The sequence below is a fragment of the Oncorhynchus tshawytscha genome, linkage group LG20 (assembly GCF_018296145.1).
Source record: "Oncorhynchus tshawytscha isolate Ot180627B linkage group LG20, Otsh_v2.0, whole genome shotgun sequence".
NCBI classification, from domain to species: domain Eukaryota; kingdom Metazoa; phylum Chordata; class Actinopteri; order Salmoniformes; family Salmonidae; genus Oncorhynchus; species Oncorhynchus tshawytscha.
The window spans coordinates 3,743,440-3,759,371 of record NC_056448.1 but is presented as its reverse complement, the minus strand read 5'-3'; the positions used below and the strand labels follow the sequence as shown (position 1 = coordinate 3,759,371).

The following is a 15,932-nucleotide window of genomic DNA, read 5'->3' as shown; positions in this document are numbered from 1 at the left end:
TCTGTCTGCCTGTCTGTCAGTCAATCCTTTTATAAAACATCTAAGATTTGTGAAAGAGACAGACCAAACCCATAAATAACACCCTAGGTGTCTGATGTGTCTGAGTTGTCAGACACAAAGGTAACCTAGCTAACCTAGCATTGTTGGAGACTGCATGCCTACCTACATAGCAGTCATCACACACACATATGAGCAGGCGTAATGATCTGCACTGACATGCCATTATGCTCATGCTCGTGCTGTGTAGTAGGCAGGGCAGCTTCATGGGTTTTACAAAGAATGTGTTTTAAGTATGTTGTGACTATTTCTTTATGTTTTACTCTTGAAGTGCGTTAGATAGTTACTGAATGTGTGCGCTGCATGTCGGACAACAAAACAGAGGAAATGATGACTAACCTTTATTTCAGTCCTTACAGAAGTTTATAGAATACAAACAGACGCATGTCGGACAACAAAACAGAGGAAATGATGACTAACCTTTATTTCAGTCCTTACAGAAGTTTATAGAATACAAACAGACGCATGTCGGACAACAAAACAGAGGAAATGATGACTAACCTTTATTTCAGTCCTTACAGAAGTTTATAGAATACAAACAGACGCATGTCGGACAACAAAACAGAGGAAATGATGACTAACCTTTATTTCAGTCCTTACAGAAGTTTATAGAATACAAACAGACGCATGTCGGACAACAAAACAGAGGAAATGATGACTAACCTTTATTTCAGTCCTTACAGAAGTTTATAGAATACAAACAGACGCATGTCGGACAACAAAACAGAGGAAATGATGACTAACCTTTATTTCAGTCCTTACAGAAGTTTATAGAATACAAACAGACGCATGTCGGACAACAAAACAGAGGAAATGATGACTAACCTTTATTTCAGTCCTTACAGAAGTTTATAGAATACAAACAGATGCATGTCGGACAACAAAACAGAGGAAATGATGACTAACCTTTATTTCAGTCCTTACAGAAGTTTATAGAATACAAACAGACGCATGTCGGACAACAAAACAGAGGAAATGATGACTAACCTTTATTTCAGTCCTTACAGAAGTTTATAGAATACAAACAGACGCATGTCGGACAACAAAACAGAGGAAATGATGACTAACCTTTATTTCAGTCCTTACAGAAGTTTATAGAATACAAACAGACGCATGTCGGAAAACAAAACAGAGGAAATGCAATTCAAATAAAAGAGATCTACCGTATGGATATTTTGTTCCCTAAATCGAGAAATACATAGTTTCATACGCAAAGCAAAACCTTTTATTCAACAACAACCATGATAGAGGAGGGGACACAACTGAGAGAGCTTCATTTGACATCTGAGGGACTTCTTAAAATGGATGCCGTAGCAGACATCCCATTCACCTACAGTACATCTCATTATCTCCAGACATGTGAAGGAGGTAATGCAGAATACTCCAGAGAGAAACAGAGAAGACTAAGACTCTGATGGGAATTAAACAGACGTCCGTGTTAGTGGGAGCCAATGGGTTGGCTGGCCCCTTGTGTCTGGCGGAGGCGTGGCAGGTGTTAGGAGTGATGAGGAGGATGAAGACGATTATGCCCATCTCACTTCTTCTTCACTTCATCCTCTATCTGCTCCACCTCGCTGGATTCATCCACCACCTTGCCGTTGATCATGGTCTGTGTCACCACCTTCACTATCTTCCTGGTCCACACCTCTGGCTCTTCTGCAACGCAACGAGAGGTAGCGGAAGAAGAAGAAGGGGATGGGTTACCGAATGTCACAGGGTCACACTAATACTGTGACCCAGGCTCTGGTTTGTAACACAGCCTACCGCTTACGAATGAGTTACGGAGTCCATAGTCTATCAAATCAAGGGTTACCGAATGTCACAGGGTCACACTAATACTGTGACACAGGCTCTGGTTTGTAACACAGCCTACCGCTTACGAATGAGTTACGGAGTCCATAGTCTATCAAATCAAGGGTTACCGAATGTCACAGGGTCACACTAATACTGTGACACAGGCTCTGGTTTGTAACACAGCCTACCGCTTACGAATGAGTTACGGAGTCCATAGTCTATCAAATCAAGTGTTACCGAAGGGATTGAGTGAGTCACAGGCTTACATTGAGACGTAGTTACAACATTGCGGCTTACAGTATATTTGTACCCACTGTGGTTGCTAGGGACAGATGTGTTTTGGGCGTTTGCTTTGTTTGCAGGTTTATGAAACAAACTGTCGTTAGTCTGTAGCCACGGCTCTTGACTTGATGCCAGGTTGGTGGAAGCAGTGACATAAGGGAACGCCGCTGACCCTGCTTTGAACGTGTAGTGTAATTAGCAGTTTGCTTTTGTCAGCGAGCAACTTGGCCTGGAGTAAATTACCTTCACTCTATACAAGTCACCAACAGTATCTACACACGCTAGCCTAGGCACAGTTCCTTGAGTAACAGCTCAGAGTAAAGTTGTCCGTAGACGCTGATCTTGGGTCAGTTTAGCAGACATTGAATTTCAAACATCTCATTCACAAATCATGGGCATTAATATGGAGTTCGTCTCCCTTTTGCTATAACAAGGCTTTCCACTAACTGTTGGAACATTGCTGCGGGGACTTGCTTCAATTCAGCCACAAGACCGTTAGTGAGGGCGGGCGGGCGCATTAAGGCCATAACGGCAATGTTTGTCTATGGAGATTGCATGGGGTGTGTCCTTGATTTATACACCTGTCATCAACGGGTGTGGCTGAGATAGCTAAATCCACTCATTTGAAGCAGTGTCCACATACTTTTGTATATGTATGTGTATTATTTATTTTTTAGTTACAGTTTCTCTTGGCACTTGGACTACTTTCAGGGTAAACCTTTTACTGAGGAGTGGCTTCCGTCTGGCCACTCTACCACAATTGCCCGATTTTTATTTTATTTTACTTAATTAAAAAAATATATATATATTTTTTATTTATTTTACTTACTTAACTAAGCAAGTCAGGTAAGAACAAATTCTTATTTACAATGACGGCCTACCCCCCTGGCCAAACCCTCCCCTAACCCGGGCAATACTGGGCCAAATGTGCGCCGCCCTATGGGACTCCCGATCACGGCCGGTTGTGACACAACCTGGGACCGAACCAGGGTGTGTAGTGACACCTCAAGCACTGCAATGCAGTGCCCTAGACCGTAGGTGTCACTTGGGAGTATAGCTCCCGATTGGGGGAGTGCTACAAAGATGGTTGTCCTTCAGGAAGGTTCTCCCATCGCCACAGAGGTAATCTGGAGCTCTGTCAGAGTGACCATCGAGTTCTTGGTCACCTTCCTGAGAAAGACCCTTCTCCCACGATTGCTCAGTATTGCCGGGCGGGCATCTCTAGGAAGAGTCTTAGTGATTCCAAACTTCTTCCATTTAAGAATGATGGAAGCCACTGTGTTCTTGGGTGACCTTCAATGCTGCATAAGTATTTTGGTAACCTTCCCCAGAACTGTGCCTCTGCACAATCCTGTCTCAGAGCTCTACGGACAATTCCTTTGACCTCATGGCCTGGTTTTGCTCTGATATGCACTGTCAACTGTGGGACATTATATAGACAGGTGTGTGGCTTTCCAAATGATGTCCAACCAATTGAATTGACCACAGATGGACTCCAATCAAGCTGTGAAACATCTCAAGGATGATCAATGGAAACACGATGCATCTGAGCTCAATTTCAAGTCTCAGAGCAAAGGTTCTGAATACTTATGTAAATTAGGTGTTTCTGTTTTTATATACATTAGCAAAAATGTCTAAAAACCTGTTTTTGCTTAGTCATTATGGGGTATTGTGTGTAGATTGATGAGGAAAAAAACGATTTAATACATTTTAGAAAAAGGCTGTTAACGTAACAAAATGTGGAAAAAGGTCAAGGGGTCCTAATACTTTTCATCCGAATGCACTGTATATGCCCATATAAAACACAAGTAATATATATATATATATATATATATATATATAGAGAGAGAGAGAGAGAGAGAGATGGAGAAGGACAAATTGGAGAAGGACAAATTGGAGATGGACAAATTCTTAACCCTAAGAATTTGTTCTTAACTGACTTGCCTAGTTAAATAAAGGTTAAATAACATTTTTTTAAAGTTTTTTTTTAAAGGGCAGAGGGAAGAAAAACAAAATATTGAGTGGATGACCAGGGTGGGTTCATGCAGTCCATTTGAGAGGTTAAGGTGAATTGAAGTCTCTCTGTGTGAGAATGAAATGATGTATTCATGAATTAATAGCATTCTTATCACACGCCATGGATGGAATTCCCTGCTGTCACACTGATAAAGAAAGTCTCTCCATCCAGGTCAACGGTCACAGCTGAAATCAACCAATCAATGTGTTGCTGTGTGCTGAGTGAGTAATGCCAAGCTTCGATGTTTGCTTAGGTTAGCCTGTGTCAATTAAGAAGTGAGAGTGTAGCATTGTGAAGTTAATATACTGATGATACTCACTTTTTGGTGGGGGAACTTCTTTAATCCTGAATGAATAAAGGAAAAAGGAGGTCAGAGTTAAAAAGTGAATGATTGCTTGGGCTGAAACAGGCAGAAGCTGCTACCATGTCATCAATTGGCTGGTTTACCAGGAAAGAGCAATTCTCTGTTAGACTCAACTCAACAAAGCAGATAATGTAGTCCTTTGAGAGGAGAACTAGCCTGTGTTCAAGTGTGCTCCCTCCCTCAGCTGGCTCGATAGACTCCCACGCCTCAGCTGGTGAACATGTTCCTCGACAGACGCAACCGGGGAGGTCTCAGCTGGCTCATCCAGCTCTTGCGCCTCAGCCGGTTTGTCAGGCTGATCCCCAGGATTGTCCCTTTGGTTAGCGTCCTGCGACACACCTGTCACCATCGTGACGTGCACCTGCGCATCATCAGACTCGCCTGGACTCCATCACCTCCTTGATTACCTGCCCTATATATGTCACTCCCTTTGGTTCCTTCCCCAGGCGTCATTGTTTCTGGTTCTGTTTCATGTCTGTTGCGTTGTTCGTGTTTCTTGTTTTGTTTATTAAATGATGCACTCCCTGAACTTGCTTCCCGACTCCCAGCGTTACAGCCTGGATATACAGTACTCACTAAGCATCCCTTAACGACTTCTTACTGTAGCATAATCACGTTCTGTCGCTCAATTGGTAGAGCATGGGTCTCTTGCAACTCCAGGATAGTCGGTTCGATTCCCAGGACCACCTATATTTAAAAAATGTATCCACCCTTAACTGCAAGTCGCTTTGGATACAAGCGTCTCCTAAATGGCATATATTATCATGGTGACTCACATCTCCTCTCCCTCCAGTAGTCTTCTGTAGGTTGCAATCTCCATCTCCAGGTTCTGCTTGATGCGGAGCAGCTGTTCGTAGTCTGTCTTGTTGCGCTGCAATTAAACACAATACCATACGATACAAAAGATTGGTCCTTTTGTTACAGTAAACCACATAAATATATACAGGTCCACCTCCTTAGCCGCTGGGCTACCAGTAAGTACCTGCATGTCCAGACGCAGCTGAGACAGGTCCTCCTCCAGCTGGGACAGCGTGGCCTGCAGGCGCTCCATCTCCAGGCTGTACTTCTGACCTGTCTCGCTGAGGTTACCCTCCAGAGCTGCCACCTGAGGGGGAGATGTTGTCAACACCCACATGCACATTGTTCAACTGAGGTCTTTGTTGACCCCCTGAACATGACTGTTAGAGAGCTACTGCATTTCGGGGATCTTTATCGTAACACAAATTCTTCTCCCACCCAAGGTCAGGGAAGTGAGTGGTATTTGCTGTCAACGTTAAGGTTGACATGGTTGGGAACAAAGGGTGAGATCTTTGTGATACTGTGTCTTTGAGTGCCATTGTCATTTTTAAGTTCCCCAGTGGAACATAACCCATAGAGGCAAGGTTCCTTCTTGCTATGTGTCAACTACTTATACAGGCTCTCAAACTGTAGATTGGAGTGGCATGATATATTTAAGTTCCCCAATGAAACACAACCCCCCAGCTGAAAGTTTCCTACCTGTTTGTGCAGACTTTCCAGCCGTATCTTAAGGTGACACCGTATTCTAAGTTCCCCAGTACAACACAACTCCCAGGTGAAAGGTCCCTAGTTCCTACCTGTTTGTACAGACTCTCCAGCTCTACCTCCAGGGTCTGTAGGAAGCGTCGTCTCTCTACCAGCTCACTCTGAGCTCCCCTCAGAGCCTCGTTAGACTCCTTCACCTCGTTCTGCACCGTGTCCAGCTGTAACACACCACACACGTCCCTGAACGCACCACATCTCCGTTCCTGAACGCTGTAGGCCGTGTTACTAGATACCAGACCTGCATTCAAATACCTGGGTTCACCTGGATATAATATCTATGATACGCCTGAATCGTAACTTGAGATACACATGCAGTGTCAATGGGAGATTTGCATGAAAATTCGAGTCACACGCACGCATCTCAAGTTACAAATAATCAGCCCTGAGAGACACTAGTGGCTGGTTTCTGGCATGGTGATGCACCCAACAAGCCAGGCCCCCGCTGACCTTCTTGAGGTACCACAGCTCAGCCTGGTCCTTGTTCTTCTTGACGATGCCCTCGTACCGAGTCCTGAGCTCTGACATAACTGTCCCCAGGTCAGGTCCTCCACGGCCCGAGTCCACCTCCACGTTAACAGTCTGAGCAGCGACGTGGCCCTTCATAGACTCCACCTCCTTCAGAGAGACAATCAATCAATTACATCAGTTGTCACAAAGTACTTCACAGTGACCTGGCCTAGGACCCCCCCAAAGAGCAAGCAAGACAGGAAATAGAAACTCTCAGGCATCCGTGTTTTCTTTGTGTGTGTTTCAGTTTCTAACATATTTGTCCCCCGTGTTTTTCTCTATGTCATCGTTTGAGTTTTAGGAATATTCTCTGTTTGTTTATTAGTCCTCCAAAGTGTGTGTTCTCCAGTGAATTCTACAGCCCATAAGAGAGAAGGCGAGACCCTCTGATTTATTAACGTCCTCTCCATAAATACTTGATGGAGTTGAACTCATGTTACTCCTAGTGTGTGCCTTGATCACTGTTCCCTCCCACTATGCCCTTTCTCTGCGTGTCACATACAGCCTCATAGATAGAACATATGTTACTACTGCACTACACACACCACACCCTGCTTTCCAAACACACCCAGCACTTCTGGTGCCAGTCACTTAAAGCACCACACACCATAGGAAAACAGGAAGGGTTGAGCCTACACACAGTGCGCTGCACTGCACACACACACATCATTCTACCCCTCGCCACAGACAAGTAGTACAAGGTGACTTATGTCTTCACACAGGTCTGAAGTGTGCCTATTCAGAGCAGAGCAACCAGTGAGCAAAGATGTTATCAGAGGGGCCTCTATGGAGACTTGAGTAAAAAATCTAAGACCTGAGTTACTCTCTAGCTTCAAGTTGCTTAACACAAAGGGGCCTCCGGTGTTGGGTTTCAGACTTCGAGCAGGTTCCAAACTTCCCAGGGCATCCCAGCTTCCCAGGGGATGCAGAGTGATACCACCACCGGTGCAGAAAGGAACAGAGTACCACTCTGTTCTCCTCCTTCATTGCCTCCCCTCTCAGACCACTTATTCTATTCTGTGGTCTTCGTGATTATCCAGCTAATGGCCAGCTAGAAGAGGAATGGTGACAGAGGACATCCTTGTCTCTCTCCAGTCAGAAATACCTCCTCATACCAGGAGACCAGGGAAAACTCTGGGTTCGAGTGATAGCGTTACGACCTGGCCTAAGGATGAACACCTGGCCCCACTATCTCAATGTGCAAAACGAGTTAAAATGACATAGAGATGACATAACTTCAACTAGTTTTGTCTGCTGGGATATCATCATCCTTAGGGGAGTTGTCCTCTTACTTTGTTACTTTCATGCTTGTGGATAAATAAAGTCCTGATCTACGGCGCTATCTCTTCTCACCTCCTCATGGTTCTTCTTCAGAAAGTAGAGATCTTCCTTCAGGCTGTCCAGGTCTCCTCTGTGGGACATGATGATCTGCTCATGGTCCACCTTGGCCTTCTTCAGGGCCAAGCAGTCCCTCTCCACAGACTGGGACATGCACATCTCTGTCTCCCACCTGGGAGGGAGGGAAGAGATTGTGAGAGATTGCGAAGTGAGAGAATGTGAGAGCTTGGGTGACTAAGACTTGAAAGAATTCATTACACATAGGAAGATAAAATGTAAACCTGAAAGAAGGGGTGGGGTGAAGGAGGGCGGGAAGGAGGGAGGAAGGGAGTGCAGTCACAGGACTAATCGCAGTTGCATACGCATATGCACAAGCCCACGCTCGCGCAGTTGCATGTGTAAGTTCCCAAATGTTTGTCTCCTAAGTGGTGTTTGCGTGGTGCCAGTCGACATGTCCTGTAGACTACAAAAGACACATACAGGACACACTGGCCTTTGTCTAAACATACACCTGCAAGCCTGCTTCATGCGCTTTACCCGTTGCAGGCTTCAACTGAAATTAAACCGAGCAACGGGCGTCTTGAACAACAGAAGCAAAGATGCAAAGACGCAACAAAACAGAGAGGGGCACGGCCCCAGCCTCGACACTCACTTAATCCGGAAGTCGTCAGCTGCAAGTTTAGCATTGTCAATCTCCAGCATGAGACGAGCGTTCTCCAGTGTCTTCCTCCTCACCTGAGAAAAGACGTGGTCAGCATTCAACTTTTACATATCTACTACGTACTAGTGCGATCTTACAGTTGAACGTTTCTATCGTCGCTCATACTTTCACTGTCACCTCTAAGGTGCATTTCCCCTCGCTGACAGAAACACTGGCTCCAGAAACCTCCTAGAGAATTTGGGTAACACACTCCATACGTGGCCTTAGTTTGACTAATCTTTAACCCACAGCCTGCAGTGTCGGTCTAGTGCAGGTTAACTAAAAGGTAACACTTCCTGTTAAACTCCGGTTAAAGAGAGTGTTGAAAACACGTATGTGTATGGATCATGTGACTAATCCAGGATATGTTTACAATGCGTCAATCCATATCATGGCTCATACATGTGTCCTTGTTGTACGTGCTGCAAGAGGTGAGATAAGGGCATGGGAAGTTACATGGGGTGAGCGAAAGGGATCATGGGAAAGTAGGGACGTTGGGAACCCACCTCCTGTTCCACCTGGTGGGCCTGGGCCATCATGGTTTTGAAGTCGTGACCTTCAGGGATGCGCTCAATCATTATCTGCTTGATCCGCAGCTCCAGATCTGAATTGGACTTCTCCAGTGAGCGCACCTTAGAACAACAAGAAGTTTATTGTCCATCATCTTTTAGTACCTGCAAGTGCCTTGCTCAAGGGCACCACGTCAGGAAATGGCATCTAGTATACTGATACCAGTAACTCTCTGGTTGCCAGCTCACTTCCCACCAGATTTCCAGCGGATCTGGGATTTGAACCAACAACCCTTCGGTTGCTGACCAGCTTTTCTAACCTCTAGGCTACCTTCCGCCTACCTTGTCCAGGTAAGTGGCCAAGCGGTTGTTGAGGCCTTGCATTGCCTCTTTCTCGTTGGTATGGTTACCCAGCTGCCCATTGAGGTTCAAGGTGACGGGCTGGCCGCTCATGTCGCGGCTGACGGATGCAGAGCGGGTCAGGGGGCTGGCGGAGGCAAAGGACACAGCGGCTCTGGAGTGGGCACGGCCACTGTCTCTCAGAGATAGACTAGAGAAGGAGGGTTGGCGGCCCACAGAGAAGCTCCGCAAAGAGAAACTGGAAGACATGGCTGCTCTGTGTGAGAGATGACAAAGGAAGACCTTGTTGAAACACATACAGTACATGCTAATAACAATATAAAACGTGAGCTTGGTATTAAACTGAAGAGGATTTGGTCTTTCACTATATCATTCAGTCTGAGATGTAGGCTAGACTTAAAAAACATGACAGATGTGGCCAGTGGCGGTTCTAGCTCGTATGGCTCCCTGGACGAACCCCCCCTTCAGAGCCTCCCCCAACAACAACAAAAAGCACCATTCTGCACTAACTGTCATTTAAAACTATAGAAATATACAAATATATTCAAAAATAAGACTCATAAATATCAAAAGAAGTAACAAAGACAAATAAAAACAAATTGTAGTGTATAGAGAATCACATTATTACTCTATTACTCTATTGCTAACAAAAAACACACAAATAAAACTAAATTGCACAAATCCTATATCACGGAAATACACAAATAGAATAACACACTTATAAAGAGAACATGATTATTACACTATTGCACTTCAAACAAGAAACACACAAACTAAATTGCATTTCATTAGTACTGTACAAAGTTAGAGGTGCGCTATTTGATAGATTCTCCCGCTCCCCCTACCTCGGGCTTCCAGTGGGGAGACCTGATGTCAACCTACCCCCGCCCCCTCCCCATCTCATACTTCTGAGTGGAAGACCTTCCCAGGCAGTAGCCTGCCTAGCTCACAAACTAGAATCAGGGCGCCCACTCCCACAAGGTTAATTGACCCACAGTCCCACACGGGGACATGATATCATTGCATTTGACGTACAAATGAGCGATAGAAAACCGATCGTGCAAATGTCACCATTCTGAATATTTTTTCCCCCATTTCTTTTTTTCTTTTTTTGTGCGTGCGCCTCGTGCCGCCCTGGGCGGCATCTAGTGAAAGCTTTGAGTCAATTATTTATTCTTACAACATGCAAATAATTATTTTAGCCACACAAACCGTTGGCTAGGGTCCAAAATGGTAATTTTCACCCATGCAGGAGACAAAAGAACACGCAGCCTGTAGCCCACCAATTGCTGTCTATTCAAACTAAAAACCACAGACTGATAAAAAAATGTCAATGGTTGACTGGTTACCCAGCTGCCCATTGAGGTTCAAGGTGACGGGCTGGCCGTTATGACTGCTACACTGTCTGAGCTCCACTCAAGTATTACTTTATCCAAGTTCAGTGTACAATCATCAATGTGTAAATGGCTAATCCTCTATCAGAAGAGCTTCCCAAGAACTGCGAAGAAAACCCTCATATCTTACATGACTATTTTGATTGTTCTTGTTCATAATATATTCCTATATTTGTAGGTCTTTGTCAATAACCAATAAGAGAAATCACAAAAACAAGAACTAACACGAGGGCAGAGTTATGTGGAGGCTCTGTCTAAAACAGAGCCCAACCAAGTAACTGAGTAGTTGCCTAGTACTGTTAGTGCCAAACAGACATTCTACACAGCCACTGGGCTGTTCAATAGGGATTAGTCATCTCTGTCACATAATACTCTGAGTTTCTCCCACCATCACCTGGATTAAACATTAGAAAAAGTAAAACATTCCTTTGTTGTGATGAGTAGAGAAATGTATAGAAACAAAGTGATAACAGTATATAAAATATATCTAGAGGGACAAAAAAAAACTAAGATGGATCATTGAAATATAACTTAGTTTTAAAAAAAGAAGAAGATTTGAGACACTACACATTTACAGTTTTCAAAATGAAATATAATGAGTTAGTCACACAAACGTATGTATCCTTCATCTTTTTGATATTTGATTAGTGTGTTCACTAAGAAGCAATTCAATTCAAACACTTACCTGGATTATGTTCTCTTCAGTGAGAGAAAGAGGGAGAGAGGGATCCTGGAGAATGGATCCTGGATAATGCTGTCTACCTTGAGACTGATGCTACGGCTGAATTTCTATGGAGATGAGAAAGGGGGAGGGGCCACGTAACGTGTAAAGTAGGTGGAGCCTCTATAAGACATCGGAGTCCTCTCCCGTGGGTCGGTAGGTAACCAGAACTTCACTCAGGAGAGTAACATCAAATATTGAACAATGTGTTGAAAGAAGGAAAGGGAATTGGTCTAATCAAACAGTAGAAGGCTGTGTACATTTTAAGGAGTTCTAATGGGTGTTATGTCAATTCTTAAGCGTACAGAAGGTGTTTGGCTGTTGATTCTGAGGAGTTATTGAGGCGTGTGATTGGCTGATTGGTTAGCCGTCATTATTTGGTGGTTAGGCATTCCCTCACTTCTTATCACCGTACTCACCCAAAGTCACACTCCAGTGAGCATCTAAAGATACCGATCCATTTAATAAAATTAAAAAATGCTGTCTACCAATGCAAAAAAATTTAACATACAACAATGAGAGAGAGAGAGAGAGAGAGCGAGAGAGAGAGAGTCAGAGAGAGTCAGAGAGAGAGAGTCAGAGAGAGTCAGAGAGAGAGAGAGTCAGAGAGAGAGAGAGAGTCAGAGAGAGTCAGAGAGAGAGAGTCAGAGAGAGAGAGAGAGAGAGAGAGTCAGAGAGAGAGTCAGAGAGAGAGAGTCAGAGAGAGTCAGAGAGAGAGAGTCAGAGAGAGAGAGTCAGAGAGAGAGAGTCAGAGAGAGAGAGAGAGTCAGAGAGAGTCAGAGAGAGTCAGAGAGAGAGTCAGAGAGTGTCAGAGAGAGAGAGTCAGAGAGAGAGAGAGTCAGAGAGAGAGAGTCAGAGAGAGAGAGAGAGAGTCAGAGAGAGTCAGAGAGAGTCAGAGAGAGATAGAGTCAGAGAGTGTCAGAGAGAGAGAGAGTCAGAGAGAGAGAGAGTCAGAGAGAGAGAGTCAGAGAGAGTCAGAGAGAGTCAGAGAGAGTCAGAGAGAGTCAGAGAGAGATAGAGTCAGAGAGTGTGGGTTTCCTGGTCTCCGTGTTGGTCTGTCTTCCCGCTGTAAAACTGTGTCCTTCCCCTGTCTCACCCAGTCTCTCTGTGATGTTTAATCAGGTTGATAACACCCAACACAACAGGTTGATAACAGCTAACACACCTGCTCTCCAGTAAGGTCCATCCCGACGTGATGAGTTGCTGCTGCCACAGCATCTCTGGCATGCCTCATCCGCTGCCTGAGGCTCCACAGTAGCTAGTAGAGGCAGTAGTGCACATTTTTCTATTGGCGTAGTAAACACATTCCATGGGGACTCCGCCTTCAAAAAGCTCCAAATCTTGGGGAAGTACAACAAAGATTTCAACAAAAAGTGGTGCGACAGATCTCATCACCCACATTATTGAGGAGGTCTCACGCCAGAAAGCTGACATCAAAGGCATTTCAAACCAGAAGACTCTGAAGCAACAGAAGGTTGGAAGTGATATCCCTGTAATCCACAATTCCATTAAATAGACACTTAAAACATTTGAAGAAGGACTAATGGCTCAAAAGTTCAGGAAGTACAAGAGGGACACAACCGATTACCAGCTTAACCACGTCTACATGTGGACATATGAGGACACCACGAAACAACATAGCCCAAGAGAGGGTGGCCATCCACAACTCCAATCACACTTTGCAGAACGACAGTGACTTCCCAGGTGACTCAGACTCCAATCAGAGCGGCTATTGTCGCCAAGACCGTGGACACCAGCGATCAAAAAATGGCAGACGGGGCACAGGAAGACGAGCAGGGGCAAGAGGAAACCACACTCCCGGAATCATGCCCCTCACCTGCCAACAGGCGAGGATACTGTAATCAACCTTGATTACAGCGAGGTTGCTGTAATCAAGGTACTTACCACATATCAGGTGTCTGCCTAAAGTAAAGGCCTCTCTTTTGTCCCCACATATGACAGTAACTCATTTGAGATAAAGACTGATCGTTTGTGCTTTTTGGCAGGTTTGGCAGGTCTAATGACTCCAATGATACACAAAAGCCCAATATGCCTCTGTTCAAACCAGTGGACATTTTAGCATGTGAATCTTGGGGGGGGGGGCAGCAAAGCCACTACATGACAGAGCACTAAACAATACAATAACTGCACTATACCGGTGACAAACGGTGCCGGAAAACTGTTAGGACCTACATAAAGCTGTCCCAACAGCAGTCCCAACATCTTATCACTGCTACATCTGGCTGTCAGCGGAGCCTTGTCTGGCAGTGAAACAGTTCATTCAGCCTCATTTACTGACTTTAAAAAAAACATAGCTTGTATGGCTGACTTGCTTAAACAAATCTGGTTTCTAATAACAATTGTGATGTACAAGCTATGGCATAAGGGGACGACAAGAAGATAAGAGGCAATCCGTAATTTTGATTAAGACATTAATGAGCGAGCTAGGACGGATGTAGTCAATATAACTATTTGTTTAGCACTTTTGAAATGTACAGTGACAGAATTCAGGACATGGGCCATTCTTACAGTGTTCTCCCTGTACACCAAGTCAGAACTGTCGGATAAATAAAGGAGGCATATAAGCAGACAATGAAAGCTCTTACAATATTCGATGATTACATTTCTCTAAAACAAGTTATAGGCTACACGTGCACCACCAAGTCAGAACAGTAGGTGAAATTAAGAGGGGTAAATAGAGCAAATAATTAGTGTGATGCACATGGGCTACTAACATCTTACTCTACTATACATACACTTAGTATTACTTTCTTAGCTACAGTACACATATCTCCCCGGCATATTACATCATTTATGCAGCAGCATACAATACATTTTTGGACTCACCTTGCTGTGTTGTGCTCACTTGAACAGGAAGGTGGTGTGGTGGTCCTTCGTGGGCAAATTTTGTCATCAAAGTCTGGCATTCTCTGGATTTATGGTGCTTTAAAAACAACTGGGAACTTGAAAAAACAAGTTTGAATCATGATGACGCCATGGATCTTCATGTCATAGCTCTAGAAAGAGGCCGGATTTACAAATCTGAGTTGGATGACCGTTCAAAATGCATTTACCCAGTCGGAGCTCATTTATTCTCGACTTCCCAGTTGAACTCACTGAAGTCAAGTTTCCGCAGTTCCGAGTTAACAATTGTTTTGAGCGCGGCACAAATCATGCTTCATTGACAGCATGGCCAATGTTGAATGTTTATCATTTTAAATTTGGAAAAGAGCCCTTTAATCCCAGATTTGGGACAACACAGCCACTCCACTGAATAGCAGGCTAGTGATTGCTTTGCAATGCTTGCAGTTAGCCACTGTCACTGATTCCTTCCAAACCACTCATTGTTGAATTTGCGATTTCCAACTTGTGTAATGTATATGTCCAATGGCCGATGACCACCAATACGTTTTATCTACAATTTCTCTTCATTATTTCTCTTCGTGTGGCAAGGATTAAAAATTATTTTCCAGTAGATTGTCGATTTGGTGCATGATGATGACTGCTAGCTAAGATTTTGAAAGTATGATGTTGACATGATCAGTCCAATCAAAGCTACATATAACGTGATTTGATGTAATTTTATCTGTGGCCAATGACATTGAGCCTTCTTGGATGGGCACTTCTAATGTAACCCTTTGGCAGCACCCAAGGGGCTAACATTTTCTAGCTCTACCCTTAGACTTGGTGGTGAAGTAGTGTCCCCATGAGTGACAGAACACTGGGTGAATCACGCCGCAATGCTCCGTATTTTCTGCTGGCTTGCCCCACCACCACAGAAAGCACTGAGCTAGGCTGACACACCTGCATTTTGGAGCTGCCTTACTCAAGAAAAGCATGTTTGTAAGTGGCTTTATTTACTCAATTATATATATTTTTTCTTTATATTGTTTCCAAAGTAACATTCAAAACAGGAAAGCCACCCCCCCCAAAAAAAAATATTGGATTACTTTTTTTGCTAAAAATGTGGGTCTCAAAGCCCCACCTGCCCTGAATGATGGGTCGCGACTGGTTCAAACCCAAGAGTATACAGTGGTAAGGTACAGGGCATTCGGAAAGGATTCAGACCCCTTTACTTTTTCCACATTTTGTTACTTTACAGACTTGTTCTAAAATTGATTAAATTGTTTTGTTTCCCCTCATCAATCTACACACAATACCCCATAATGACAAAGTACATTTTTTTTTTATACATATATGCAAATGTATAAAAAAATGTAAACTGAAATATCATATTTCCACCAGTATACAGACCCTTTACTCAGTACTTTGTTGAAGCACCTTTAGCAGCGATTACAGCCTCGTGTCTTCTTGGGTATGACGCTA

The 15,932-nt window shown here is 44.1% G+C and overlaps 1 protein-coding gene across 1 annotated transcript; it reads right to left on the bottom strand.

The window, feature by feature from the left end:
• Positions 1-376: 376 nt before the first annotated feature.
• si:ch211-243g18.2 (uncharacterized protein LOC559906 homolog) lies at positions 377-11,678 on the bottom strand. The gene is made up of 11 exons (XM_024381186.2): positions 11,571-11,678; positions 9,474-9,747; positions 9,129-9,254; positions 8,575-8,657; positions 7,938-8,094; positions 6,525-6,692; positions 6,110-6,235; positions 5,497-5,619; positions 5,291-5,385; positions 4,470-4,495; positions 377-1,713 (listed from the first exon to the last, which is right to left on the bottom strand). Exons 2-11 carry the CDS (start codon positions 9,738-9,740, stop codon positions 1,592-1,594), a joined length of 1,293 nt encoding a protein of 430 aa, XP_024236954.1. The 5' UTR covers positions 9,741-9,747; positions 11,571-11,678; the 3' UTR covers positions 377-1,591.
• Positions 11,679-15,932: the final 4,254 nt, after the last annotated feature.